Raw genomic sequence first — 27,046 nt, forward strand, 5'->3', positions numbered from 1 at the left:
TGTCTGTCTGTCTGCATGCATACGGACGCTGATCACCACGAAACCGCTATCCCTATCCAGCAACAAATATTGGGACAACATCCACTCCGCGCTCGCTTACAATGCAGTGCCGCAACGATAAAACCGGGGAAAACGGGTGTGCACGCTCACGCTTTACTGCGGTAGCGTCGCACCTTCTCGAGGAGCTGTCTCGCCTCGGGGTTGCGTTCAAAGTGGTCGCGTACAGGTTGCAGAATAAGATTCAAGGCTCGTGCAAGCGCCGGTTTCAAGTCCGACGGATGCAAAGCACCAGAAGCATAGTCACGGGCCAGGTCGTCAAAAGCAGCGTAATGGACGGAGCCACCGTGTTCGGGGCGTCGGTCTACCGAAAATCCCCCGAGCTTCGGCATAACCATGTACTGCAAATATTCGATGCACGGATTACCCTCTACCACGCCCGGAGGGCAAAATGCCTTTTTGATTTTGGTATTGACTTCGATTTCAGTGTCTTCCATGAATATAGCCGAGTCCGGATCTGACTTGGACATCTTCTCCTGGCCCTGCTTCAGGCCAGGCATCATCCGATGGGAGAGAATAACTGGCTTGTGAGGGAGCTTGCGCATGTCGCAGTACTCTCGAGCAAGCACGTTGACTTTGCGCTGGTCCATACCGAGCTGGCAGATATCAGCGCGGAGAAAGAATATATCCGCGCATTGCATGCAGGGATAGAGAATTTGCGCAGCGGAAAGTTCATCAGACTCATTGCGTCCCATAATCTGGCAGCATCGAATGATTCGCGCCAGTGAATTGCGGCGCGCAATATCCATCACCAGCGTCCAGTACTCCGTCGAGCGTTTGGCGATTTCCTCGGACGCCCAGAGGAACTCGACGCGCTCCATATCCATGCCGCAAGCTCTCCAGACTTCGATAAAATAGCGACCTACAGTGCGAATCTTTTCCAGATCGCCGCCCAGCTTGTTGTTCAGCTGTGCGAAATAGTCGGCAATCCAGAACTTGAATACGCAGCCCGCTGCAGTCAGTTTATTCACATTGAGTGCTTTCTGTACGCCCTGCGCGATATGCATACGACCAGAAGGCTCGAAGCCGTCGTAACAAACCGGCGCTGATTGCTTCTGTGCCAAGAGACGCCACAGTTCCTCTTCTTGAAGGCACTCTTCGGCAACAGATCGACAGAGTGCATGGCGCTCTTCCAGCGTTAGAGATCCGGTCCACCAGGATGGTCGAGGCAGTTCTCGGAGCTTGCTGATCGTCACGAGGTCGATGCAGCCGCTGGTGTCCTGGTCTTGGGCCGGCACGGCTAACGCTCCTTCCGTCACCGGCAGGGCTTCGTTTTCTCCCTTAGTCTGTTGTTCGATTTTGGCGTGATGTTCCTGTTCTTGAACCAAAGATTCTGGTGCACCCTCTCCCATGAGTGTCGTAAAGCGAAGCACGCGGAGCCTTCGCGCTCTGTTGCGGTTTCCGAGGCAGCGTATACTCGTACTGGTGGCGTTTCGTCGACCGAGACCTCAGGCCGCAGCGCGTGCGCCGCGTAACGGAAGCCCGCATGGCGACCCGCACGCCGGACATCCATGGGGGTTTCTCCTACTCTACGCCGAAGCGCGCGCCGGCAGGCAGGCGCCAGCAGCATCAGCGCCGCGTGGCGGCGTGCGGATCGCGATCCCCCAGCCGAGCACGGGCCGTACCTCTGGGCAGCGCACTCGTCGGTGGCAAGGTACAGACTGGACTCTGACTCTCAAGGAAAGAGGCTTCGAGTAGGATAGCTTTTGCTGGTGTACGTGAAGTTGGTAGTATTCGGGAACTGTTTGGCTCATGGAACGCGCAAGCACAGTGATGAAAACGTCGGTTTGACAGCGAGCACTGATTTCTTGAGGGCAGCTCTACACCCCCGCCAAGACGCAGTGGAACGCGAGCCCGAACGCGGACGTCCATCTTGATGTTTGGGACTCTACCCAGTGCCATCAGCACAGGGCTTTTCGGCAAGTCTGCTGCGACTGCTTTCTTTTCTTCTCTCCTAGTTCTCGCTTTATATTAGCCCGTACTTCCATGTCGCTCCAGCTCCGTAGGCAGGCATCAAGGGATGTCGATGGCCGCGTTCGAATCCGGATTTTGCCGCCTCCAGCTGCAGTTCATGCTTTTCATGCCCAGACGGAGGTTGTGACATATATTTTCGCATGCCAATTCCATCTTCCTTGGACACAGCATTGATGCGTCTTTCGTGGCGGTGACAGTTGAATGCGTGAAGCGGTGTGCATGTACAAGTCCACGACGCCTCCTCTGCATCCTCCTCAGGGCGCTGTCCTGTGGTGCTTGACGGCTCGCTTGGTCGTTCAGCACATGCCCTTGACCGGCACAGAAGGTTTCGTTCGACGTACGCCTCCGTTCCCGTGTCGGGTGCGGTGCCCTGCGATCACGAGATTCGCCCTGGCGAATCGCGCAGCGAGTCCTCTGTCTGCTGGATTTGCGAGCGCACGATGCTCCATTCGATAGGGGAATCGTGGAGCGCGATTGTACCCATCATGGTACAAATACTGGAAGGAAAAACCACGATGGTGATCAAGTCGAGAAATTTCAATTCATCTACGCTCATTTCGTGCAAGGCAGCGACGCAGATAATACAAGAAGCGATCGTTGCGAAGAAGGAGGTCCGAGTCCAGTACGCTTTCGCATGGGGACAAACGAGGCTGGAGCTTACGGAAATAGATTCCTCGAGCGTTATCATGGTGCAGTCAAGTCACGTCTCGTCGATTGTCGCCAGGGCAGGAGGATCTGAATTTCGTATCGAATCGATGAGTTTGGCTTGAGAATTGCATTGAACCTTCGGCATGTGCTCATGAACAAGTCCTCAAACGCTGACATCGAGCGCCTTTTCTCTTCAATCCAGCGGCGCAAATTGATGCACGACGACTTTGCTTCAAAGAGAAAGATCAATACTTGAAGAAAGCTAGCGTCGAAGATGCCGCGTGCAAAGAACGGCGATACATGGAGTCACACACGTGTGGATTCTATGATGATATTCGTTATTTTACGAGCCCTTGTTCGAAGTTGCTGCGAACCACCTTGATTCCCACGAAATGACGAATTTCAGCGGGAAAGCGCGGATGGAGCAAATCGGGAACAACCTGCAGCTGTCCTACAACTGCGTATGAATCCCGAAGCCTCCATTGCTGCTCTTTGAATATCCATACTTTCGGTTTGAAACACAAATTCTGTAAAGGTTCGAAACCTGGGAACAGAACTACGAGTTCAACGTTCCGTTTTGATCTGCTATCGTGTAGGGGTGAACACCAGTGCCCCGGAGCGTCGTCCTGCCAATCATCGGGGGCAGTTGCTGCTGATCAGCGGCCAATCTTTATCCTTCCACTGGCACGATCACGACATACACCATGAGGTTTAGGACCTGGAGGCCGACGGCTTTATTCCAAATGAGCCCATTCGTTGGCACTTGATCTATGATGTCTTGCACATCCAAGGCCCGTGACTGATCTCCGATGCGTTGATTTCAATGGCCTCTGCAACCGGCAAGTATTAGCCAAGGTGGCTCGCTGTACTCGGCGCGATGAAGCCTAGAACGTCTGCACTAGCATGCCATTTTGTCTTCCCTTGTGTTATCTGCAGGGATTCAACAAATGGAATGTCTCCTGGATTGTGGAGAATGGTCACGGGAAGGCTTTATTCCTCCGGAATTTTTCGACCGAAACCTTCATGCACCAACACAACTGATACTCGGGACATACGACGCAATACGGCCTAATTGCAGGATCAGAGACTCGCAAAACATTTATGCCAGAATACCTGGGCGTATCGGCATGCCACCTCGGTACCCCGAACATCCACAACGCCGGTACCAGAACGGATGAAACCTACATCAGGAAACAACACGGTACGATGGTCCATATCCAGCGCATCATGAAGCAAACTCTACGACCTTTATAACCTCACCCGAATGGTACGGAAAAGTAAATACTGATATAAAGAATTCTTGAGATATGGACGAAGGCAAATGACGAGCTGACGCGGAACCATACGAGATGGTATCGAGATCGAAGGAGAAGTCGTAACGAGCGCGAGAGACGCTTAAGATCGACCAAGCGCATGGTGTTGTGGTCTCGTTCTCGGACACACGTGGCTAACACTCCAAGGAGCGCTGCAACGTGATACCGGCCTGTTTTGGATGACGTGCTTCTGCGTTTCTCTTGACAGAAATCTTGAGAGCACAGCACAATTCCTCCATAGATTCGAGAGCAGTGGTCGCTTTCGACGTCCTTTAAGTATGACCCGCATTCTTCAAGTCTAATTATTTCCCAGTTAACACATGTGTACTGCAGTCTGTCGCATCGTTCGTGAGCTACGTCTGGTCTCTTTGAGCAAGTACGAAGCATCCAAAGTCACTTGCGAAAAGCGTTGACGGGACTCGTTCATCGTTCCTCAGCCACAGGGATGAAATGAGAAGAAGCTGATCGGATGATGGAGACTGACGGCATATCAATCTGCATGCACTATGTGCAACATAAACCCGGGTCGTGGACCGAGACTCCTTTTCAAAGTTTCAAGACAGACGAAGACGAAGACGCCGCGCTGAGCGTGTGGATCGCCCGATGAAGCACACGGCAGCCGTCGCAGTACGTTTCAATCCACAGGACAGATCCAACGATCTGAACGAAAAGCAGATGAAGCTGCATACGTTCTTCAGGGCTCCGTGCGAGCGCGAGTCGAGCACCTTGATCGCCAGCGCGCATGCGAACGACTGAAACAGCGGCATCGCGACCAATCTCGACGCTCTGAATACCGCATCGAGCAGCTAATCACGCTTTGATCGCTTCACGCTGACACTTCGTGTACGTCCAAATGGCTCATGTGGACGTCCTTCGGCAGGCCGACACGGAACCGCGTCCGAGTCGCCGACGTTTTCGGCTTTATGGAGACCGGCAACGGACTTTCGCCAACCCGGTCCATGAGTTGGAAAAAGCAAATCACCGAAAAGCCGTATGCACTGGTGGTAGCCTACGGCAATGCGCGTTCTGTGACGCCTGAAGACAGCGCTCGTTTTCGCTCGACGAGCGCGTGCAACCAGTGCAGACATTGATGCCGCACGATTCCCATCAACGAATTCCGGGCTTCGACGTACGCACACCATGAGCACGGGTGCACGCTAGATCTGCCTGAGACACAGAGCATGGAACAGAGCCGAATACAATGGATGCTGTATTGTGAACTGAACAAGCGTCAAATGGCGCAGTACCTGGAAAAGGAGACGCATCCTACGATGTGATTCCGCGAAGAGATGATGCGCGCAACCACGAGATGCACCGAAAGCTGAACGCCTCAATCAAGATCCGGAAGCATCTCGTGGTTTCGGAGGATTCAGCGGTATTCTGTGGAGCGACACTTGTGAGCGCATCGTTTTGTATACAGTATATGCATTGTGTTGGCACGTCGAAGACTTGCAGGGAGAAAAATCAGCCGTCATCCGGGCTGGCATTGGACGCTTGCCTGGAGCAGCGCGCATCTATAATGGGGTCCAGCAAGCAGGCAAGCATGAATCGCCATATATACATTGGGAATGGTCTCCCTGCGTCATTGGTGAACGATAAGACTTCTCCACTACTCCATTCTACTGAATATACCAAACACACACTGAAAGACATTCATGAAGCAGGCGATCTAGTGCCTCGTAGCGCTGTCCTCGTGGCCGTGGCGCGTGTTGTGGCGCCTGGAGACCTGCCAACGAGCAGCGATCGTGCATCCCATACCAGTACGTAATACGCATTCAGTTCGTTACATGCAGTCATGTTGCGAGGAGCATGTCGCGCTGTCCAGCAGCCGTGGAAACTCCTGTCTGATGCATGCATCTCTTCGCAGACAAGTCGTCTGAGAAATGTACAAATGATGTTTGGCTGAGTTTAGCATGCGCAACGCTGATATTCTATAAACACAGACTATCGCTCCAAGTTCCCAGTACAAATTGCTGAGCCAGCATCTCGCTCCATTTCCGAGATCGGTCGCTAGTAAGCGTAACGCCTTGTCGGCGACGAGCGCTGTACCTCGCACAACACAGATCGAAATTGGAGCCGCTGGCACTCGGTACACCTCTGTTGCAGACCAGCATCAAGAATGCAGCGATCGTGTCTATCACTCGCGTATAGCACATGGCACCTGTGGGCGTCTACCATTCGGTTTTGAGGGACGGAGCGCCAAGGTTTCCCGGTCATTTGCTCGGTCTCCGTAGACACGACGACATATCACGTGATCGAAGGTAAACAGCACGCATCGATGATACGGTGCAGATACGAGAGCGCATCTAGAGCTGTGCCTCCATATCCTTGGTTATACCTTTCATGGTAGGCTCTAGGACACGATCGATAAGTCCATACTCCCGCGCTTCTGCAGCCGTAAAATAGCGATCTCGCCGAAAATCCTCCTTGATCTTTTCCACCGGGTGTCCCGTAAATTCTGACAGATGATGAAGCCATTGGTCGCGTTGGCGCAGCACGTTCAGAACTTCAGTCTTAATATCCTCTGCACTGCCCTCGACATCATCCAGTAGACTCGGCTGCTGGAACAGAAACCTAGCGTTTGGTAGCGCAAATCGTTTCCCTTTTGTCCCGCCAGCGACAAGGAACGCACCCATACCCGCCGCCATACCCATGTTCAACGTTATGACATCGAACGGCAAGTTTTTCACGCAATCGTAAATCATCATCCCCGCAGTGTAAATACCGCCCGGTATCTGACAATAGAGCCGCACAGGTGACACCGAGTCTTCCTCCTTCATCTGCAATAACAACGCGACGGTCTGATTAGCGACTTCCTCGTCTATTTCCTCACCGAGGAAAATTATTCGGTCTTTATTTAAGCGTTGCATGAGGTCAATGAAAACGTACTCCTGCATGCCGGGACCGCGGTACGGCACCCGCGGCATTGTCCGACTCATCTGTACGAGCTGGCAGGCGTTACGCTGGCACCGCCGACGTCCCGAGCACGTGTTCCCAGCGCGGTACACGCCTTGTCCACGAAGGTATACGAGCTTGTGGAGAAAGCCCTCGCCAGCCCGGGCACCGCGTGAACGGACGCCCCGTCCAGCACCAGAGTCTATACCGGCTACGCGACGGACCAGCGTACGTCGTGTTTGCGCTGCCCCAGGACTGGAGCTCGCCAGTGATGAAACGAACATATTCAACCAGTCAGAGCGATGTGTAAATCGTTCAACAGACGCTTGGCTAGTGGCGTAGCGCTTTGAGGACAACAACACGAAGATGCAGTGGTTACGTCATGCGCTGCGATGAACGTGTCGGGTGCGTCGGCGCGGCAGGTGCACCAGTCTAGTGGCATTCGTTCACTGTTTCGCGAACAGCGACTCCAAGGCTTGTTACCGCATAGTTGACGTACCCTGGTGCGTATGGGGGCGGAATGCACGATCACCGACCTGGGCATACCGACTCGCTTGAGCGTGACGATAAGCTGTCTGCTGAGGACCTTTTAACGTTTGCTGTAAAGGCCGTTTTCGAACGCTGGACTGCTTTGCGGCTCGCAATAGCTGGATGCTGGGCTGGTTCGGACACCACGGAGCGCGTTGACGACCTCATCGACGACGTGATCGAGCTTTGTCTGGGTCAGAGGCAGCGAGCGGATGGAAATATCTTGCCGTACTCGCAGAGGATACTGAGTTCTTGGCTAGAGGACTTTTTCGTCGAGGACTGTTCTGCCGACGTTGAAGACGGCAGCATCGGGCAAGTCGCTGTTGTGATCGATGGCTTGCGGACGGAGATCTTGCGTGCAGCGCCGTGTCCTGTCGCAATGTGGCGCGAGGTGTGTCCTGAGCTCGCCAAACTCGCGGATCGGGTGCGATCAGAGCGAGCGCAAGGCCGGTCGCTGCTCGCTTCTACTGAAGAGTCGTCAACTTCCGAGGGAAGCCTCAGTGCGGAGCAGCGCGCAGAAGACAGCGTTGCTGACAATGCGATGGAAATACTGCCACGACCAACAGCGGATAATCCCTCTGATGCCAATGAAGAGAATGACACTACTGAGCTACCTCTCGTAGATGAGGACGGCTTCCAGCTCGTTGTTTCGCGTCGACATCGGCGAGCATTTAAGTCAACGTAGCATAGCGGGCCTGCGACATGCACGATATTCTTGGATCCACTGGATGCACCCACTTGCCAGCCGGCAGGTAACTGGATGGAGTCTGCTGGTGGCAACTCGAAAGATAACTTCCCCTGCGAAGCTTACAGTGGTGTCGTGGTGTCGGCGACTTGCTCCAGCATGACGCTGTTTCGTACTTGGACCGACGATTCGCACGGATTCGTCTTCCATACAGGCATTGGTACTGATGCCTTTTCCTCGAACGAGTCGTATGCTCAGCTGATTGCGTTCATTTCAGTTGCTGTACCGAGATTCTCTGACAAAGCGCCTCGGATCCACGGCACAATCATTGATGTCATGCTCGCAATCCATCGGCGTTTCTTTTTGCGCGCGGCCTTGAGCTGCACCTCCGATTCCATGGAGTAAAACAGCGTAGAGCGCGTCTGTCCTACTTTTCAATATACGATCGGCTGTACTTACATGATCCTGGATGCCCGCAAAAGATGAAGCTCGGCTTCCGTACCATTCACTTCTCATTGGCCTCGAGTGCGGTGGCCACAGCTGTAAGATGTACGAGCTGGAACGGTAGCAGAAGCACTGGCAGCGCTCCTGACGAACATTTGTGTTCACGTTCTGCGATTTTATGTGTGCCCGATGGGAAATCCCTGTTGTGGTCGAAGCGGATCGACACCGCGTCAGCGGCAATGCCTCAAGTTCACGTCTCGTACAGAAGCATTGCTCCAAAATCTCCGTTTATGATGCGCAGGATTTTCTGATTCCGGAGCGCATGAGCAGCGCTGTCATGAAGAGCGATCGTGAATGATCACGCTGGGTGCCCCACGAGATGCCTGATGCATATTCTCGCACCGAAGTATTGCTCTATCATCGCCGTTCGCAACGCACACGACTAACTGAATGCGACGAGCGACGGACGCTACAGCGCAGTACGATACTCCACGCTCACCTTCGCCGCACCGAGAAGATGTCTGTGGATATTTTGGCGATGTCGCTCTCGCGAATACGCTTCTTTCAAGGCCTTTTTGACCGCTCTGCGCTCCCGTCGTTGCGCTTTGAGAAGCCGCTTCTCTTCGCGCGAATCGTTGGCACCGCCATGCCTCAGCACCCGTGAATTCCCTGCCACCATCTGTTCCTGATTGGGACTCTCAGCGGATATCCTTACACCAGACGGCAGTGGCGGGAAAGCATCTGCCGGTTGCCGCTGTTCAATGATTGCACCGTGCGCTGCGTTCGAGCCTAGATGCGGTACTGCCTTCTCAGACTCAGGCAAGTCGAGCTCGCGCGCTGTCTGACGACCCGCGCTGCTGCCGCGCACACACCGGATGAGCTGCGGTACATACCGGCCCGCAGCAGCTCTGGCGACGGATCCGGACTCTGCGGTGATCCGATCTGCACTGCATACATCATCACTGGAGCTCCAATGATCGCTCCAGTCCGAGGCATCAGATTCCGTGCTGTAGCAGGCGTTGTTATCGTCGGATAGGCGCTCATGCGGTGGCGCTCTAGGCGCTATCGCGGTGCAGCGGGGCGCAACTTGATCAGGATGCGCGATGCGCGGTACGACCTGGCGAGCGTCAAGGCCCGCCGCGATTTCAGCTGGACCATGCAGTTCACGACATCCTTTCGCTGAACCAGACTGGATGCCTTCCGTCATGCCATTTGAAGGTTCGCAGTGGGCGGCGTCTCTGGAGCGAAGTTGCACACGCTGAAAATCCTTTGTAGGATCCACACGTAATCGTCGCAGATCCTCCTCAAAGTCGGCCAGCATCCGGTCGAAAACGTCTGGGGAATGCGGGTGCCGAGCGGTCGGCGACGCGGTGCATGCATCCGGTTCGCCTGGATCACCATGGTCTGCATACACAGTCTGTAGAAAGGAATCGAATTGTTCATCCAAGAAGTCTCTAGGACGCCTCTGCACTGGGCGTTGCTTCTGGGTTGCGTCAACGTCTCGAAAGCGGACATCAACCGCGTTCTTCGAAAGAGAACATGTACCGACTAGTGCGTTTGCCTGAAGCACAAAGTCGTCGGTAAGCTCGTCAGCTGAGGCGACATCTGCAGCAGAGCATGCTGTTTCTTCGGACTCAGATCCCGCCTCGGAGGCTTCCTCGTCAGACGCCAGTAGATCCAGCACCCGATTCAGGTCCGACGCAAGTTCAGGGTCAGCGGGGTCTCGAGCGCCAGCGGAGCCGCAGGCGTCGCATGCTCGCGTGTTCAGGTCAGTGGCGATTATTGGCGCTGGGATAAATACTCCATCGCCACGCTCTCGAAAATGCTGTTCATAGTCGTATCCATCATCTGGAAAGGTGTCTTCCGGGATGAAAAGCGATTTTTCCTGCTGATAGGCGCGTTCTGCTTCAGCGAAAAACGCCTCTTCTGCTTCACTCACCGGCCGGGCGTAAATGGTATGCGTCTCAAGCTGCTGCATCCGCTCACTTGGAAGAACTGCCTCTTCTGTATGGGGATCCAATCGAGGTGCTTGGAGTACGAGCACCCGGCGGTGAACGTCGCTGCTCGTGACTTCGGAGGTCTCGCCATTGCGCTCCGACAGTGACTCGTGGAGCAGGATGTACGTACGGCAGCTTCGTCGTCTCTGTCGTGACCGAGGCATCGTACCGTTGGACGCTCGCTGCTGCACGCAATTTGTCTTGCGCTGTCTTTTAAGCGTGCAGCGACCAAGCCGCAGGAGTGGAGGCGGTTATTTTCGAGTGCAGACGACACCGGCCTCGGCCTTGCAACTCGCAAGCCAGAACGAGTCCCTGTGTATGCGCTACGAAGCGAGAACCTTTTCACGGACTTTGACAATTGCAGAGCCTAATGCAGCGCTCGAGCAGAATCGACGCGCTTGGCCTAGGGGTCCGACGAGCCGTTCGCAGCACGAACGGTTGTTGCAAGACTATGCGCCACCAAGCGTAGTTCACTGTCACGGTTTCGCAACACACGAGTCTGGAAGCCCAGTCGCTTTACCTGGCAATGCCCTTGCACTCCTCACGTTAACTGATGAGTAAGGGTTCCGGCAGATCTAGAGCAAGTCACTCGAAGAATTGACGCAGCTGCTCTGTGACGCGCACGATCGACAACGAGGTTTGTGGTGTAAGCTGGCGTCGTCGCCAAGAAGCTCACTCGCTTGTACCCGTTGTTCTAGACAATAAACCGCAGTTAAGGAAGATCTAGATCAAGACACTCGAAGATTTGCTGCAACTTCTCTGGGACGTGCACCACAGTCCGACAGACTTGCACTGCATCCTGGTAACGATACGGAGCGCTGCCGCTCTTTGGTATCCCGCGTCGCGGCGTCGACGACGGCGGCGGCGGTATCCCCCCAGCGCTGCGGCATCCCAGCAGCTGCGGCTGAAGCTGAGCCTTTATCCTGAACACCTGCGAAGCAGGTATCCATTGCACAGGCGAGCTGCGCGATGGTTTACTGGGATACCCGAAATTGCAATGAAAACATCCAAGTTCAGGCGGGCAGCGTGGAGAACACGTCGTGGGCGAGCGGGTACCGTGTTCGACTCCGCTGCGGCTTTCTACCGATGATCCCGACGCTGGGGCCGTCACGAGAGCGACACTCCGTGTTGCACACAAGAGAGCAGCACTCCAAGCTTGTTCGTCGACCAGACGCTAGAAAAGTGAGACTTGTCTGCTCCAGAGAAACGAGGACGGTGTCCGTGCGACTTCCGAGGCCCCCGCTGAACACCACAGAGCTGACGCTCGTTGCTCGTGGTAGCAAACGAAAGACGCCAGAGAAGGACAGGAAGCTAGAGCAAAAACCTGAACAAAGTACAAGTCCTATGCTGAACTTGAATGGATTCAAGCTGCCTGGAACGCCGATTTCATCCTTTTGGTTTCTCGGGGGCGTCGTGGTTTTGTCTCTGGGTATTCTCCGTCGACTACTGGGAAGCAAGGAGGTTGCTCACATCCCCGCTGGATCGGTGAGGTACCGCGCGTCGAACGACGCTGAATTGCACGTATACCGATGTGGCAAGTGCGGGTACACGCTCTACCCAGCAAGAGGGCGTGAACTCAAATTCTTTCCGCGAACGTTCAAGTGCCCGCAGTGCTCTGCGCCCAAATCCGAGTTCTGGGACCTGAATGATCCCAATGATCCACGGAATCAGGAAACGGAGTCCGATGAAACTGATCAAGCGTCATTGGAACAAACGCAGTCCGAAGATGCACCAGACACGCCCCAGGACACGGGCGGGAGCACTCCTCCGATTGACTCGTCCCCGGGGGAAAACAAGCCTTAGCGTTGTTGCGTGATGCTGCACTTGTGTGCACGGAGGATCGCATTCTCTGTTGAAATTGGAGCCATGTTTTTTGCTCGATCTTTCTTGCCCTGGTGTGTGGGAAACAGATCCAAAATCATAGACGAGTGCTCTAGAGCATGTGTGCAATCGATAACGGATCCGCTGCGAAAAGTACAGCGCTCTCGGAAAACATCAGTCGCTGTGGCGGCGTCACGGGGAGCGCTCTGGCGCAGAGCGAGCGTAGCCTTCCGGTCCTCGTGCGAGAAATTTAGGTTATTAACCCATATCAACTTGAAAACGACGATCCGCGTGCACGACGCAGCTGGCGAAATGAACGGGCACGAGCAGCTGGCCTACTTGCGTGGCTCAGCAGGGCAGTACCTGCCGAGCCGTCGCCGGGAACGGCTGATGGCCTCTACGGGATTGCTGGAGTCGAAAAACGCATATTCCCGAAGCCGCCAGCCAGCTAGTCAGTCAGACAGACAGACAGACAGTCAGTCAGTAGTTGCATGCCTTGCTCAGGACTAGAGAGAAAGGGCTTCGTTGCCACGGGAATACAAAGATCTGGCTGTGCTCCTCTTGATCGCAGCCGAGCCTGAGACATCCTGCGACGCAACCGATGATGGCGCTTGAGCCTATTGCGCTGTTCATTCACTGCGGACAAACCTCTGGGTCTGTGCCTTGCAGGCGCCCCGGCGATGAAAACGAACTGCTGGACTTGTGGGTGCGTTCAGTGCGCGGGCCTGCACGGTGTCATCTCGACCAGTGTTCGCAAACACGCGTTCTTCGGCTCAATCGCAGGATAGAGCGCGCGAATGCGACCACATCTGTTTATCAAGGTCGCATTTGATCAATGATCTGCTTGCGGGTAACGACTTGAGGACAGGGGTGCACTCTATCAGGATCTGGTCGAAAGCGAAAGCCTTTCGTAGGAGATGTGTATCCAAGCGTCTGCGAAAATGGAATGACGGTCGACGCATGCTGCGATCTGGAGCTTCGGTTCATGTGAAGCGCGCTCAGTATCAGCTGAACGCCCGTAGATAGCGTCGCCCGCAGAATCCAACAGAAAGCACCACTGTCGTTGAATTGAAAACGCGGCTCACATTGGTGAATGCACGAGCATCATCTGTGGTCCACGAAGCATCGGAGTAACGAAGCCCGATTCTCGAGCGAATCCTTTGCAACGCATTAGGGATTTTGCGTCGTCCTCTAAGCACTTGGACGCATCTACTGCTGTAGTCTTGGTCTGGACACTGCGTCGTCGTCGTCATCGTCGTCCGCCGGGGCGGCGTATTCCCGCTGAGGCAGGACACCGCGGGCCTCCAGCTCGTATCGCGGTGGCAGGTGCGGAAAGGGGATAACGTCCAGAACGAATGGTTCTTCTAGAGAAACCAGGGCACATCGATATCGTAACAACTGATCAATGAATACATCCAAATACGAGTTGTGATACGAGTTGTCTTTTTGGCGAACCTTGATAGGCCGGTAGTCCCTGTAAAGCGGGTCAAGGAGCTGGTAAACCTGCTCGGCTCGCGATTCTTTCCAACGAATCCAAGTCGCCACAATTGCCCGCCAATATACATTCTTGGAACAATCAAGGTGCGCAGCAACCTCTTCACGCGAAGGGCTGCAACAATCATAGGCCAGTAGAACGCAAAGAAACGGTGAGGGCGGCAGTGCGGCACAGTCCCCGACGTATGTAACGTGTTCCTCTGTAACCTCTTCAAGCTGCTTTAGACTCGCCTTGAAGCAGTAAGTTCTGTAGAACGTACAATGTCGAGTTTGCTCGCGGAGACGAGCCCAGGTGCTCCGACTCCCCAGCGGCGATTTCCAGTCTACATCGCCTGTGAGCGGTGTGCTCTCCAGTGCTCGCATCCGCGACACCTTCTCCAAGGCAGCCCACTTCCCTGCCTGCTTTGCAGGTTACAGTCCAGTTTCAAGTGTGTGAAGCACGTTCACCGCAACGCGTCACTATTTGGATAACGTGGGTACTCCAATCGATGAGCAACAGTTCCCCGCAGCTGCAGCAAAAGCAGCAGAAGCCTAATCATAAAGGCACCTGAATGTTCCGATGCGCCTCCGTGCCCTGGGGTGGCGCTATGCCTATGACGCACTTGTGCGGTATTTCGCGTGCGTTTGTTTCGGAAAACGCTCTATCACCGGTCGTCTGTGGCTAGACAGTGAGCACCAACGGAGGCGTGCCGCACTAGAGAGCATGAGTCAGCAACGGGCTCTTGGTTTACAGCCACAGGCGATTGCCGCAGCCCTTCCGGAGAACGTCTGGGACCCGTTACGACACGAGGATGCCGATCCGTTCTGGCGAGAAATTGAACCGTTTTTCAGCCCGATAACGGTGGAGTCCCTCAGTTACATGCGGGAAAGTGATACGATGAATGACGGACCGGACACGGACTTGCTCGTTCCAACGGCAGACGCGGAAAACGTTGTCCCCAACGGCGAGCCTGGGGAAAGTGCTCCGGAGACGCGCCAACCGGAACGACGACGCCGACGCCCGGAAGCGACCAGTTCCGGGGGCTCTGCCGTGGACCACTCGGAGAAATGGACTGTGGAGAGACTCCTCCGGGCACGCTTGAACTCTTATCCGTTTTTCCAGCGAGTGGCTGCTGCCTTTGTTGAGTTGCCGAGCACTGGGGATGCACCTGCCTCTGCGATGCGAAACAAGGGCTCGGGTCCCGAAGATCTCTTTTGGAGCGGACCCGCAGATTCCCAGCTCTTGGATGAATACCACCGTATTCTAGAAATTCGTGTCACCAATGAACTACAAAGCATTGGTCTCATTGACGACACCGACGCCGACGAGCTTCAAAGCGAAATGCGCCTGTTGCAGTGGCAGCTGCGGAATGCAAAAGCCCGCAATCGCTCGATACGGAGCTGGTCCTACAGTGACTGGAACCGCGTCCTGAAAGCGCAGGGCAAGGCACGTGAGCTCGAGCAAGGGAATCAGAACCTCCAGATCCTCTATCTGGAACGAGCGATTCGAAAATGTCGCAGAAACCGGCGGATGCGACAGCGCTTCGAGCGCGTGCTCAAACTGCTTTTCCCGAGTCACCGCATCGGTAACTTGAACTTGCAACGGCGCACGGAACCGGCTGCTGGAGCGCATACTGAACAGAAGACGCTGCCAGCTGGTGCCGAAAACTCTCCCTGAGCGCCTTCCTCGTCTCGACGCCGACACCGAAACTTTCCCTCCGTCACTCCTCGTGATCACGATGGAACGATCTGAGGCTTCGGACTGGGCAGTGCGAACCGTGCGCCTGAACGCGCCTTGGTTCTAGTGAGCGTGGCATGCGAATCCATGACCGCATGAAGGAGCGATCGGGTAGATGGGTGCGTTTCCAGAACGCGAACTCGCGTTATGCCAAGGCCACAAGCGATCCCGTTGCCACTGTGCCTTCGAGGTATCACGCGTACCGTGCCTGAGGCGGCTGGCGACATGTGGAGCGTGCGCCCTGGGGCGATGCCCACAAGCGCTGTGACGAAGCCGTTCAAGGTGCAGTTGTGGGCGATCGCGAGAGGCACTCGCCTTTCCGAGGGTGTTTTTTAACGAGGCACGAACTCTGAAGGGGTGCTTAGGAGGTGATTCTTGGAATGTAGAGAATGTGGTGCGGATGGTGGCTGCTTCCCCCAGATGGCGGAAACAATCACGCAGTTGGGAATCCCCGGTTCGATGCGAGGATCCTGCACAACAACCGGTGTCAGCGTAGAATCGAATGCTGAACTGCTGGCTCTGTCCGCGCCTCGCGATTATTTTCCGAAATATTTGAAGGTGTACAGCCTCTGCATTGGAAATGCAGCAATCAGGGCCCATGGATGCTGACGTGGATTAGGATTCGCGGTCATCGTTTCACATCGGCTTCTTCAACACTTTGCTGCTGGAATTCGATACGTGGTACCGGAATCAAGATGATTATCGATATGGTCCAACAAGGGCGTCCCTGGAATCAACGATCCCGTTACTTAATGGATACGCGCAAGCCTGTACGCTTCTCCTCAACGTATGAGTACCATGCTCGAATAAAGTATGCTTCAGGTTTTCGATTTCTCTCTCTGTGCGTGTGTGTGTGTGTGTGTCAAGGCAACTCGTGAGCGCACCTATTCCGTCCATTGGATTGCCGACGGGAAAGCGCCGCGACGTCGTCCCTGCACGACTCGCTTACGAGCGCACGCCCGAAACTCACTACATGCTTCACGTCAATAACCGATTCCATTCGCAAGACAAATCATGCTTTCGTTCAAACCAACGATGAAACGTCATCCGATGCCAGCACCATCCCTCTTGCGGGATACGCTCCGCGACGCTCCCGACTCTTCTGCGTGCCCGGCAACGAGTTTCGCGCTCAAAGGGGCGTCATCGCCGCGGCCCCTTCCAGTGGAGCATGCGTCGCAACTTTACACGAAGGAGGCGTACACGGACCGGAATTTACCAAGTGGTTCCCCCAGCCTGCATATCCCTCCCGGTACTTGTCTGTTCATGGAGAGCACCGGGCCCCAAAAAGCATCCACCGAGCTGGACAGCGTGCGCTTGCGTACACAGCGGACAGCGAACTCGACGAGGTGATCGCCCAGAGCAAGCGCGTCCTCTTCGAACACGGCACCGGGCATGGAATCGGAGGCGGACCCTTAGGGAAGCCCACCTATAGCCCTCCATCGCATGTGCGGGGCGATGTGTCAGGCCTTGAGGCGCGGTACTCCAGCGCTCTTAGGCGCAAATGCAGTGTGTCGATGCGAAAACGTGGCCACAGCCAGTTGTCACCGATGCGAATGACGCTCTGTGGCGGTGTACAAACATAGATGAGCGCTGGAAGCGAAGCGTGGACTGCATCCACCGCCTGTGCATGACATGCGTGGACAACAGCCAGATGCATCGAACTCGAGACTTGAACGCTTATAGGAACGTCCGCCGATCTCCGGCAACCGAGGTTGACGGACCGGAGAGGCCGGTGTATCTAAAGCCGGCGCCTAGAGAGAAAGACGGCGAAAAAGCAGTCCCAACGCCAGTCGCGAACAGCTGGCGTTGATGACCCTGGGATGACACTCCTCCGTAGCTTTAGAGTACGCGCCCGTATTCGTGGACTTGTTTCATACTGCTATTGCACCAGTGCACAAACACTTTGCTGCGTATGCTATGGTGCGATTTCAAGCGCGGTGACGCGCATCCGCGTTACATCGACAATACATGGTACTCGCGTCTTTTCGACATGCTTAGTATCCACGCAAATGAGGATAGGTCGCTGCGAGCCTCACACAAAGAGACGCGGTGACCAGAGACGATATCCGCGGATAGCCGCATCCGGCAAGCCGACAAGCGTCGCGTCACCAGAGCCAGTTCGCATCAACTACCTAGTTGCATCGCAGCGCGCACTGTCTTGGAGAAAATGCGGATCCATCTTTTATGTCCCAGTTTAGAATATCCCTGTGTCATCTTAGGTGAAAAACGTGAATGCAAGTACCGCTACGATTGCAACCGCGCCACCCAGAGCCCACAGCAACCAGGTCTGGCGAAAAGGCTCATCCACAGCGTCGGTGAGTGTCCGCTCGAGCTCTGGATCGTTTAAGTCGCTGCTGCTATTTTTAGGCACGGAACGGCTGGTCCAGGTCACCGGATCAAGCACTTCGCGTTCTCCGTACTTCTCTCGAGCCTCCACTGCCCGCCGTTGTGCTATTTCATAGGCGTCAGTTTTCTTCTGCTCAACCGTTTGTTCGTCCTCAACGACGAGGGTAACAAAGTCTCCAGATCGAACTTTTATCGACTTGAGCACGCGATCAAGCCCGACGCCGCGCACGCTCCAAATCTCGTCGCCAAAAGTCGCACTGACTGCGGTCACTATCTGACCGGGCCTCAGTACCCCTGTCTTCGCCGCGTTGCCCCCAGGCTGAACGGCCGCTATGTACACCATACCGTCGTCACGCTCCGCAAGTGTTAGACCCAAAGGTTTTTGGACAACCGCGTAGATGTCATTTTCTGAGAGTTCACGTTTGGCACGGTCCTCCGGGTCCAGGTACACATTATAGCCGAAGTCGTTCGCGTAGACGAAGAGCGCTCGAGCCGTGCGTTGACAGCGCGCGAACTTTCGACCCTGTCGTCGTATCCGCAGGGTGCTACGCGGCGTTTCAGAGGCAGCCGTACCACACTTTGGGAATACGCCCGCTGGTACGAACATTTTGGCGGCCTCAGAAGCGTTCACCAGCAAGTGTTCAACAAACACCAGATAGCGAATTAAAGCAGAACTTTGCGTTCGCATCCAAAATCGGCCGATGCACGTCTGCCGTCAGCGGTGCATCCAGACAGCTGTGCAGTGCATCGAGTGTTGTCGTACGCATTGCCCGTCCGTCTCCCTATTATCGGCAGGTGCAGGGGCATGAGATACCGAGGTAAATACTGAACGAGTGTTCCGGATAGATGAACCTCAGGTCATATGAGCGAACTGTATAAGGATACCGCCAGACTCGCCGGACGTGCAGACCCAGCAGGGGCAAGCGCCTCACCATGATTCCTCTCGTTGCACGTCGTCAGTCGCGTTCGGTCTCTGTGCGGCGAGCGCACCAGTGTTCTAGGCGTCGTCACGGGTACGGACAGCAGGCTCGGCACCTCGAGGATCGTGTGAACGAATCCGTTTCTTCGAAGGGCAGTATGGATGGTAGAGGCCGCTGGAGCTTGGCGGTATCGTGCAGAACGATAGATGCCTCCCGTAGATGCAGATCACTAGTGCACAGTTGGGGATCTCTGCTCAGTGTAAACGCTTCGTAGATACGAGAAGAGTAAAAGCTATATGAATGACTGTAGCCTTGTCAATCCATTCCAATGCATACATTCATCACGAGATACTACCAAAGACGCCACAAACTGTGAATTCTGCGTACGCTTGATACATATGCCCATGCAGAGACATGCATGGACCATGACACAGGCATGCTTCAGTGCGAGACGCTCTCGCGCTGATCATCACGCACATGCTTTCGCACTGGAATGAGAATGCTTACCAAAGGAGCGACGGGTTCTCCTCTCGCTCAATGAGAATTTATTCGGAGGGCATGGTGAATCTGTGTAAGTGTACTCGAAGAATGACAAAACGCTTTTCGTAAGCAAGAAACAAGCGCGAATGACCATGTCATTTTCCTGATGCTAATGGATACTTGTGCTCGCCTACAGATCCCAAAACGGACAGGGTCGAAAAACACTTCATCCGGCGTCGGAGCACCCGTCATGGATTCCAGTTCCTACCTGGCTATGTCCTCTTTTTAGACTACGTCGCTTTCCATCACTTAATGGCTGTTAAAGAATACGCAGAGAAGATCGCCATTGAGCCGCTCTTCGTGCCACCAGGTTCTCTCCTGTTCAATCGAATCGTTGTTGTCTTTTCTGTTGCCTAATGCAGTTTTTACGCTCGCAAATTCATACGTATGTCGTTCGCGTCCGTTGAACCATTCTTCGATGAGTCGCCCTCTACCCTAGCCTTCACACCTCGTCCCGCAAATGTTCATATGAGTTCTCCAGATACAGGGCTACGAGCTATCCGCGATTCTCTGTAATCCGTCGAGCAAACATTCGTTCGACGATACACATGATGCTCGCGACAGAGGACGCAACACTCCCTGGCCGTAGGATCAGAGATTCGAACACGTGCTTTCCAGAAAGTGTTGACGCGATGCCGCATCGCGTAGGCAGTTGAAAGAATGCTCGAGTCCAGGTTCTAGACAATATGAAACACACCTCAGTAACCAAAACGATACCGGAGTTGATCTCGAGCACTTCATGAAGCGCACCCCGTGGGCGTTGGGTCCCATCGCACAGGCCTAGGAAAACGGGGACGGACGAGAGACACGAAGACGAAGACGCCGCGCTGAGCGTGTGGATCCCCCGATGAAGCACACGGTAGCCGTCGCAGTACGTTTCAATCCACAGGTCAGATCCAACGACCTGAACGAAAAGCAGATGAAGCTGCATACGTTCTTCAGGGCTCCGTACGAGCGCGAGTCGGGCAGCTTGATCGCCAGCGCGCATGCGAACGACTGAAACAGCGGCATCACGGCCAATCTCGACGCTCTGAATACCGCATCGAGCAGCTAATCACGCTTTGATCGCTTCACGCTGACACTTCGTGTACGTCCAAATGGCTCATGTGGACGTCCTTCGGCAGGCCGACACGGAACCGCGTCCGAGTCGCCGAAGTTTTCGGCTTTATGGAGACCCGCAACGGACTTTCGCCAACCCGGTCCATGAGTTGGAAAAAGCAAATCACCGAAAAGCCGTATGCACTGGTGGTAGCCTACGGCAATGCGCGTTCTGTGACGCCTGAAGACAGCGCTCGTTTCCGCTCGACGAGCGCGTGCAACCAGTGCAGACATTGATGCCGCACGATTCCCATCAACGAATTCCGGGCTTCGACGTACGCACATCATGAGCACGGGTGCACGCTAGATCTGCCTGAGACACAGAGCATGGAACAGAGCCGAATACAATGGATGCTGTATTGTGAACTGAACAAGCGTCAAATGGCGCAGTACCTGGAAAAGGAGACGCATCCTACGATGTGATTCCGCGAAGAGATGATGCGCGCAACCACGAGATGCACCGAAAGCTGAACGCCTCAATCAAGATCCGGAAGCATCTCGTGGTTTCGGAGGATTCAGCGGTATTCTGTGGAGCGACACTTGTGAGCGCATCGTTTTGTATACAGTATATGCATTGTGTTGGCACGTCGAAGACTTGCAGGGAGAAAAATCAGCCGTCATCCGGGCTGGCATTGGACGCTTGCCTGGAGCAGCGCGCTTCTATAATGGGGTCCAGCAAGCAGGCAAGCATGAATCGCCATATATACATTGGGAATGGTCTCCCTGCGTCATTGGTGAACGATAATCGTGTCACGCTATACGCTTTCGCGGAATATCTCGTGGTGCACACCCTGCTTCGCCAACAGCTGGCTCCATCTCGCTGCTGACTCGTGCGACCTTCGCGCCACCCCAATGCGATCTCCAGCTGCACAAACACATACACATACACACACTGGAACACCCGTTCCACACAGGTGTGCTGTCCGCAGACGCCGGCTGTCCGACTGCTACCGATGTGCTCGTATTCACCACCGTTCGTGCGATCTGCAGCGGACGGGGCGCTATATCATCGGGCATCGTCGATGAAATGTAGTGGCGGGCGGAAAACCGCCCGCCCTACACGAAATGTCTCCCACTGACGTGCAGACGCCTCCCAGTCTTTTTGGACCGGCCGCCTACTAAGGGTTTCAACTTTTTCTCATATAATTCCACCTTGAGAGGTTCTTCCGCGAAATTCTCTCTGGTCAACTCTGGAGGTCTTCTTTCTATCACCGCGCACCTCCTTATATTGATAGCGGCGTTAAAGTCTTGGTTCACAAACTTCATACGTTTCTTGCTATTGATTGTACTTCCGGATGCACCTAGTCCAGAAACTTTCGCTTTCCTTCCCATGTGCTCTTCTGTTAGCGCTCCGTACTTTTGTATATCTTCAGGGCTCCTCTGGCACTTTTTCATCCCCATCCTCTGAAGTGTACATCCCAACTCATCGTGTATAGGCGATTTCCGGAACTCATCGATCGGTATCGTAACGAAACGCCTGCGCACTCCTTGTATGTTCTTGTTGACGGCGCTGGTTGACACGCTTTCTGGGTCATCCAGTGCCCTGATCCATACGCTACTAAAAGCCTCTTACTCTTATCTTCCTTTCAGGCGCTCAACTGATTGAAGAAATCCGCGGTCGCCCGCTGCTTCCCACAGTATAGATTAACGCGCAGACGAGCCCACCGGGGCTTGGCGTACTCTTTCCACGGCGCTTCCCAGTCAGCAACACGGACTTTCGTGAATTTCAGAAAAGTTCGAAAGTCCGCTCCTCGGCTCGTCACCTCGCTCATAGCTTCCAGGTGCTCGTTCGCTCCTGCATTCCATGTCTCAACTTTCTTCCTTGCATTCTTTATGCCCGATTCTCGACAGTATCTTGCTCTCGAGAGCTTGAAAAGACGCATGTCTTTCTGACGCAAGTCACCGTCACTGCCATCTTCTGCACGCTTCGGTGCTGCGACGGCTATATTCATCGTGTTTCCGGGGTCCACGCCGACGACAAAGTCACTCTCATGCACCTCCTGCGTCGCAGGATCCGCCTCTTTCTTTTCTTCGTGCTTCGTCAGGGGCGAAGCCGAAGGCACGATAGGACGATCCGCCTTCAACCGCCGACAGTGTGCACACATGGACACTCCATCGGTTTCGATCGTGCCCGTGAATACCCTCTGCTTGCTCACTTTGCGACGTTTGAAATAGAAGATATTCTTCCAGTACGTCTCCCGGCTTTCACCGGTGAACTCCGTCTTCCTTCCATCGAACTGCGGACAGGTCTCCTCCATGACGCCGTAGAGGACTCTGGAGTCGATAATCACATAGTGCGACTTGATGCTGCACAGCGGAGCGACGTAGAAGCGCTTACCCAGAAGCGCGGCCTTCTGTCGCTCCGGCTCTTCATTTGCTTTCTGACTCGGCTCCATCTCCGCCTTGCGCTCGAGTTTTCGGTTCAGGAATCCGAAATAGCGCACAATGGGGCGATAACATCTTTCTTCATCTCTTTTCATATCTGGTACCTTTTCCGCTCGATTCGCCAGCGCCAAGACTGCACGGTGCTCTTGAATAGCCGCACGGATTACAGAAGCTTCACTCAGGCACCGGCGTGACGTCTTCATGTCGACAAATTCGATCTCCTGTACGTTCTGGCGATCGTTCGTGATGCCGTCGATGATGGCCCACATCGCGCGGCGAGAGAGGCCGGGGGGTCCAGCGCAAACATGGCGCGTATCATGAAGCGTTCGAGGTTCACGATCATATCGTTCTTCAGGTGCGTGAGGTGCTTGACTGCCCCGCTGGTGTAAACACGCAAGTCACCCCTGTATCGAGTAACGTTGAAGCGGTATTCAGCATCATTTTTCATGCCGGGCATCCACTCGCTCATTTCGCCGCGACGTTTCCCCTATAGCAAGCATGAGGTGACGAGTAAAGGTCTTGTAGAAGGCACGTTCCGAAACCTCAGCTGTTTCCAAGTGCGTCACGTCGCGATACATCTCCCTCGTCATATGCATCGGTCCTCAAGAAGCCTTGCAAACACTCCCGGAGTTCGACTCGGCACGGTTTCTGATGGCATCTCGCAACTTTTCCCCGTGCGGAGCAGTAGTATGCTTAAGAAGACAGGCTCTCACCACCATCTCGTCGTATCGCCGTCTTTCTTGCAGCCTTTATTGTCGGACCTCCCGCTTTTGCTCCTTCGTCCTCTCCTGTTCTTCTGAACTCGGCACCGTTTTTTGTTTTTTCTCTGCCGGCTGTCGACGCTGTGCCCCCTGGATCCTCCATTTCCTTTTCCATGACTTTCCTTTTTTACATGTTTGGAAATGAGACTTCTTTGAACGCTTCTGCTACAAACCGCGAAAAATCACTTGAAAACAGTTACTTGAGGGTTAGTACACAACTGAGGTGAAGGACTGTACTCTGCTACGACTACAACGCAAATACGACCTGTACGGTAGAGTAACAAGAAAACGATTAGGAAAGATCGCGTTTCCCTTCAACGGCGAGATGCGCGTCGTATCTGCTGGCTACCAGGCATGGAGGTGGGCGTATCGAGCGCATTATTTAGAACAAAGAACAGAGACTAACAACTTACTAGCAACGATATAACGATTTCTATCCCCATCTACGATGAACATTAAAAGGGGAAAACTTTCCGTATCTTCGGAAGTTTAACTTATGGGTGGAGGGTCCCGCAAGCCGGACTAGTCGTCAAGGCTAGTGCTTCGTGCTCTCCCTCGTGGAAGGCGCCATGATGAGAGCTGCACAGGTCGTCCAAAACGCAGTTTTTTCTGGGACTCGGAGAATGTATGCTGCGTCTGGGCACCGCCCCAGGTAGTAGTGGGCTTCTAGTATATCGCTTCGCGCTCTCGCAGGCAGAAGGCCTGCCTGCCCAGTTTCCAGGCTCCCGGAATGATAATCAGCCCTGAATCCGGGTCAAATGTACCATTCTTCGAGACGACGCCTTCACTGGTATGGCAAATCCGTTCTGTCGCTGTGCAGCATGCGCTCCAGCGGTTTAGGCGCTACGACGTGTGCTCAGTGTAGACACTCGGCGCACGATAGAGCATATGAAACGACCAGTATATCCGCGAGTAAGCTTGAGAAATGGAACTTGAAGATAGGTGCAGCATGATGGACGCTTTCGCGAATGCCATCATCCATCCACTCCGAAATCTCGGATTTGTGGTCAATGTACACGCGTACCATCGATAAAAAATCAGCGGCATCCTCCGCTGGACACCGGCGGGAGCTGCCACGTGGCAGCACAAACGTGCGATTGCAAAGCATCCGTGTACCCGTGTCGCCGTCCGCGGCAGCGCCTCGGAGCAGCAATCACCGCCACGAGCACACGGCGGTGGCTGCACGTGTGCGTGCGCTTCTATAACGCCCGATAGAGCATTCGAATTCGGCGTTCTACCGTAGTGCGCAGCACCGAGCGCTAGACACGTTACGGAGCTTTCTTCACTTTTGTTTCATCATGGTTTGGGACTATAAGCTGCTCGACTCTGTATCCGTCAGTCCACTTGACTGCATCTACCAGTTTTTCTGCCTTCCCTGTGCGTGGGGTGAGTTGTACGCGGTCGACCAAGGAGAGCGCTGTCTTCAGCCGCAGTGCCTCATAGGCACCCTCATCGCCTTCGTGCCGGTTTTAAACTGCTTTTGCTTTGCAAACCGGCGCGCTGAGCAGATGGAACGTATGGGAATGTACGTTGACTATCTTGAGGTATGCGCTGTTATTTGTGGTTTTCCCAGCGCTTGCTGCTTTGTGCACCAGGAGCGACTGCAGTACAATGGAACAGGTGCAGAGCCGAAGCTCATTCTCATGGAGTAATTTCGGTTGACGACATATGACAGGATTTCTGGTCTGTATCTCCACGATCTAGGTAACTGAAGTTTATATCTGCTCTGCAGGATCTACTTGAACTCAGCGACCTGGCCTTGGTGGTGGAGTCGTACTTTGGAACCTGAGGGCGCGATAATTCTCTATCTCAGCCAGAGGTCGAAAAGGCTTAGCTAGGAAGCGATCATGATCGCGTTTCTTATGAGGGAACGTAAATAAGTTTTCTGCCATCAGCGCGGCAAGCGTTACCAGCAGTCCAGCTACAAAAATTGCCAGAAAAACCAAGATCCAGAAACGATTGTGGCGCGCGGTACCAGCGATAAGCGGTACAACCTCCTTTCCCAGCGCGATGATGAGCTCCAGCATAATCAGAACAATGATAATGACCTCCAGCCGGCTGCTATGCCTGAACTGGAGCTCGCTACTCAACAGGTTCAACAGTTCCCGGACAACGTCAACACGTTTGTTCAACATCTCAACTCGTTGCGGTAGTTCTAAATAGCGCTCAACGAGACGATACAGAGAATCGTATTCGGGATGGTTCCAGATAATGTCAGGCGGATCCAGAACATCCGCAAAGAGGTACAGAATGTGCCTGTCCATCACCAGACTCCCCAGCGTCATGGCGATATCCCGGCGACTCCGCGAGACAATTGCACCTGTGGCCGCCAGCTCCGCAGCCAGATCACGCGTCGCCTCGACGCTTCGCTGAACACTCTCTTCAAAGCTGGACAGCTTGATAGATTGTGCCATGCCATGCGATGCAGCAAGCTTCGCTAGAACTGAAGCATCCGGCATCATCAGAATGTCTGAGACGAAACGCGGTTGATCCCCGCTTATTTCGTATGCAAAGTCATCAGACTCGGGTTCGTCAAGGCCGTCGCGTTCACAAAATGATCGAATGATGGTCAGTAGATGGCGCTCCTCTTCGGGATCGAGATGCCACATGACCACAACACCGTAGCGAAAGATGAAGACATCGCCGGGCTCTTCAGCGGCGTCGTCTTCACTGACCATAGCTGCCCGCCGGGGTCGAGCGTGAATCACCAACGAGTCGTCGACCAAACCAGCCTGATTATTGGACCAGACTCTCATTCGTCGAAGAGCTCGCACCATGTCATACTCCTTGGCGGTGCAGTACGTTGTAATGCGATATCGCCTGGCGTGATCGGTGCCCTCGATATCCCTCTGTAGTCTGGCGGTGCGTGCACGGGCGCGCACTTTTCGGCGGAGCGTTGCGGCTGCAACCTCTGGGGGCGCCGCTGCAGCTGCTGCTAACAGCTCGGCCTCCTCGGCGTTCGCCTCAAAATCGTCACCTTCTTCGGGGTCGATCGCGGTCGACGAAGACTCGGTCGGGGGATTCGACCCCGTGATCTGCAGCTCGCGGCCTTTGTTCCCCAGCAATTCGCTGTTTTCACAGGAACGTAAAATCGTCGTGTTGCCTTTTTCAAAGCTGAACGGCTTGCGTCGTACTTCGGGGAGCCAGCGGCTGCTCTGCGTTCCGCTGATACGGCCGCCTGCCAGCACGTGCCTAACGTGCTCTGTTCTCAGCCTTGCTTGCTTTCTTGGAAGCGCGGGCGGAGACAGCAGCACGTGCCTCAGTTGCAAGGATTCACTGCGCAATATCCGTAACTGGGCGCCCGCACGAAACCGGTACCCCGCAAGGTCCGCGGTGTGCTGCGTACTGCAGCACCACGCACCGCCGGCAAAAGCCAACCGTCCACCAAAGCCGGTCTTTTGCAATTCTCGCATATTTCAAATA

At 54.5% G+C, this 27,046-nt stretch overlaps 10 protein-coding genes and 1 non-coding gene across 11 annotated transcripts, besides 1 other annotated feature; 5 read left to right on the forward strand and 6 right to left on the reverse strand.

Moving 5' to 3' along the window:
* Positions 1 to 146: 146 nt before the first annotated feature.
* CYME_CMJ139C (tyrosine--tRNA ligase) lies at positions 147 to 1,409 on the reverse strand (the record flags this gene model as incomplete). The annotated part of the gene is made up of 1 exon (XM_005534818.1): positions 147 to 1,409. The coding sequence occupies one exon, from the start codon at positions 1,407 to 1,409 to the stop codon at positions 147 to 149; it is 1,263 nt and encodes a 420-aa protein (XP_005534875.1).
* A 281-nt stretch (positions 1,410 to 1,690) lies between these two features.
* CYME_CMJ140T lies at positions 1,691 to 3,230 on the forward strand. Its single transcript, XR_002461353.1, has one exon. It is a non-coding gene; the product is annotated as a hypothetical transcript (transcript).
* Positions 3,231 to 6,298: 3,068 nt separating this feature from the next.
* Positions 6,299 to 7,171, reverse strand: CYME_CMJ141C (ATP-dependent Clp protease proteolytic subunit; the record flags this gene model as incomplete). Its single annotated transcript, XM_005534819.1, has 1 exon — positions 6,299 to 7,171. One exon carries the CDS (start codon positions 7,169 to 7,171, stop codon positions 6,299 to 6,301), a length of 873 nt encoding a protein of 290 aa, XP_005534876.1.
* Positions 7,172 to 7,407: 236 nt separating this feature from the next.
* On the forward strand, positions 7,408 to 8,100 carry CYME_CMJ333C (hypothetical protein; the record flags this gene model as incomplete). Its single annotated transcript, XM_005534820.1, has 1 exon — positions 7,408 to 8,100. One exon carries the CDS (start codon positions 7,408 to 7,410, stop codon positions 8,098 to 8,100), a length of 693 nt encoding a protein of 230 aa, XP_005534877.1.
* A 913-nt stretch (positions 8,101 to 9,013) lies between these two features.
* Positions 9,014 to 10,705, reverse strand: CYME_CMJ142C (hypothetical protein; the record flags this gene model as incomplete). Its single annotated transcript, XM_005534821.1, has 1 exon — positions 9,014 to 10,705. One exon carries the CDS (start codon positions 10,703 to 10,705, stop codon positions 9,014 to 9,016), a length of 1,692 nt encoding a protein of 563 aa, XP_005534878.1.
* An 805-nt stretch (positions 10,706 to 11,510) lies between these two features.
* On the forward strand, positions 11,511 to 12,344 carry CYME_CMJ143C (hypothetical protein; the record flags this gene model as incomplete). Its single annotated transcript, XM_005534822.1, has 1 exon — positions 11,511 to 12,344. One exon carries the CDS (start codon positions 11,511 to 11,513, stop codon positions 12,342 to 12,344), a length of 834 nt encoding a protein of 277 aa, XP_005534879.1.
* Positions 12,345 to 13,571: 1,227 nt separating this feature from the next.
* On the reverse strand, positions 13,572 to 14,219 carry CYME_CMJ144C (hypothetical protein, conserved; the record flags this gene model as incomplete). Its single annotated transcript, XM_005534823.1, has 1 exon — positions 13,572 to 14,219. One exon carries the CDS (start codon positions 14,217 to 14,219, stop codon positions 13,572 to 13,574), a length of 648 nt encoding a protein of 215 aa, XP_005534880.1.
* Positions 14,220 to 14,559: 340 nt separating this feature from the next.
* Positions 14,560 to 15,513, forward strand: CYME_CMJ145C (hypothetical protein; the record flags this gene model as incomplete). The annotated part of the gene is made up of 1 exon (XM_005534824.1): positions 14,560 to 15,513. The coding sequence occupies one exon, from the start codon at positions 14,560 to 14,562 to the stop codon at positions 15,511 to 15,513; it is 954 nt and encodes a 317-aa protein (XP_005534881.1).
* Positions 15,514 to 17,788: 2,275 nt separating this feature from the next.
* Positions 17,789 to 18,526, reverse strand: CYME_CMJ146C (hypothetical protein, conserved; the record flags this gene model as incomplete). Its single annotated transcript, XM_005534825.1, has 1 exon — positions 17,789 to 18,526. The coding sequence occupies one exon, from the start codon at positions 18,524 to 18,526 to the stop codon at positions 17,789 to 17,791; it is 738 nt and encodes a 245-aa protein (XP_005534882.1).
* Positions 18,527 to 21,542: 3,016 nt separating this feature from the next.
* Positions 21,543 to 24,605: a sequence feature (repetitive element).
* Positions 24,606 to 24,921: 316 nt separating this feature from the next.
* On the forward strand, positions 24,922 to 25,275 carry CYME_CMJ148C (hypothetical protein; the record flags this gene model as incomplete). The annotated part of the gene is made up of 1 exon (XM_005534826.1): positions 24,922 to 25,275. The coding sequence occupies one exon, from the start codon at positions 24,922 to 24,924 to the stop codon at positions 25,273 to 25,275; it is 354 nt and encodes a 117-aa protein (XP_005534883.1).
* A 93-nt stretch (positions 25,276 to 25,368) lies between these two features.
* On the reverse strand, positions 25,369 to 27,036 carry CYME_CMJ149C (hypothetical protein, conserved; the record flags this gene model as incomplete). Its single annotated transcript, XM_005534827.1, has 1 exon — positions 25,369 to 27,036. One exon carries the CDS (start codon positions 27,034 to 27,036, stop codon positions 25,369 to 25,371), a length of 1,668 nt encoding a protein of 555 aa, XP_005534884.1.
* Positions 27,037 to 27,046: the final 10 nt, after the last annotated feature.

The sequence above is a fragment of the Cyanidioschyzon merolae genome, chromosome 10, assembly GCF_000091205.1.
Source record: "Cyanidioschyzon merolae strain 10D DNA, chromosome 10, complete genome".
Taxonomy (NCBI): domain Eukaryota; phylum Rhodophyta; class Bangiophyceae; order Cyanidiales; family Cyanidiaceae; genus Cyanidioschyzon; species Cyanidioschyzon merolae.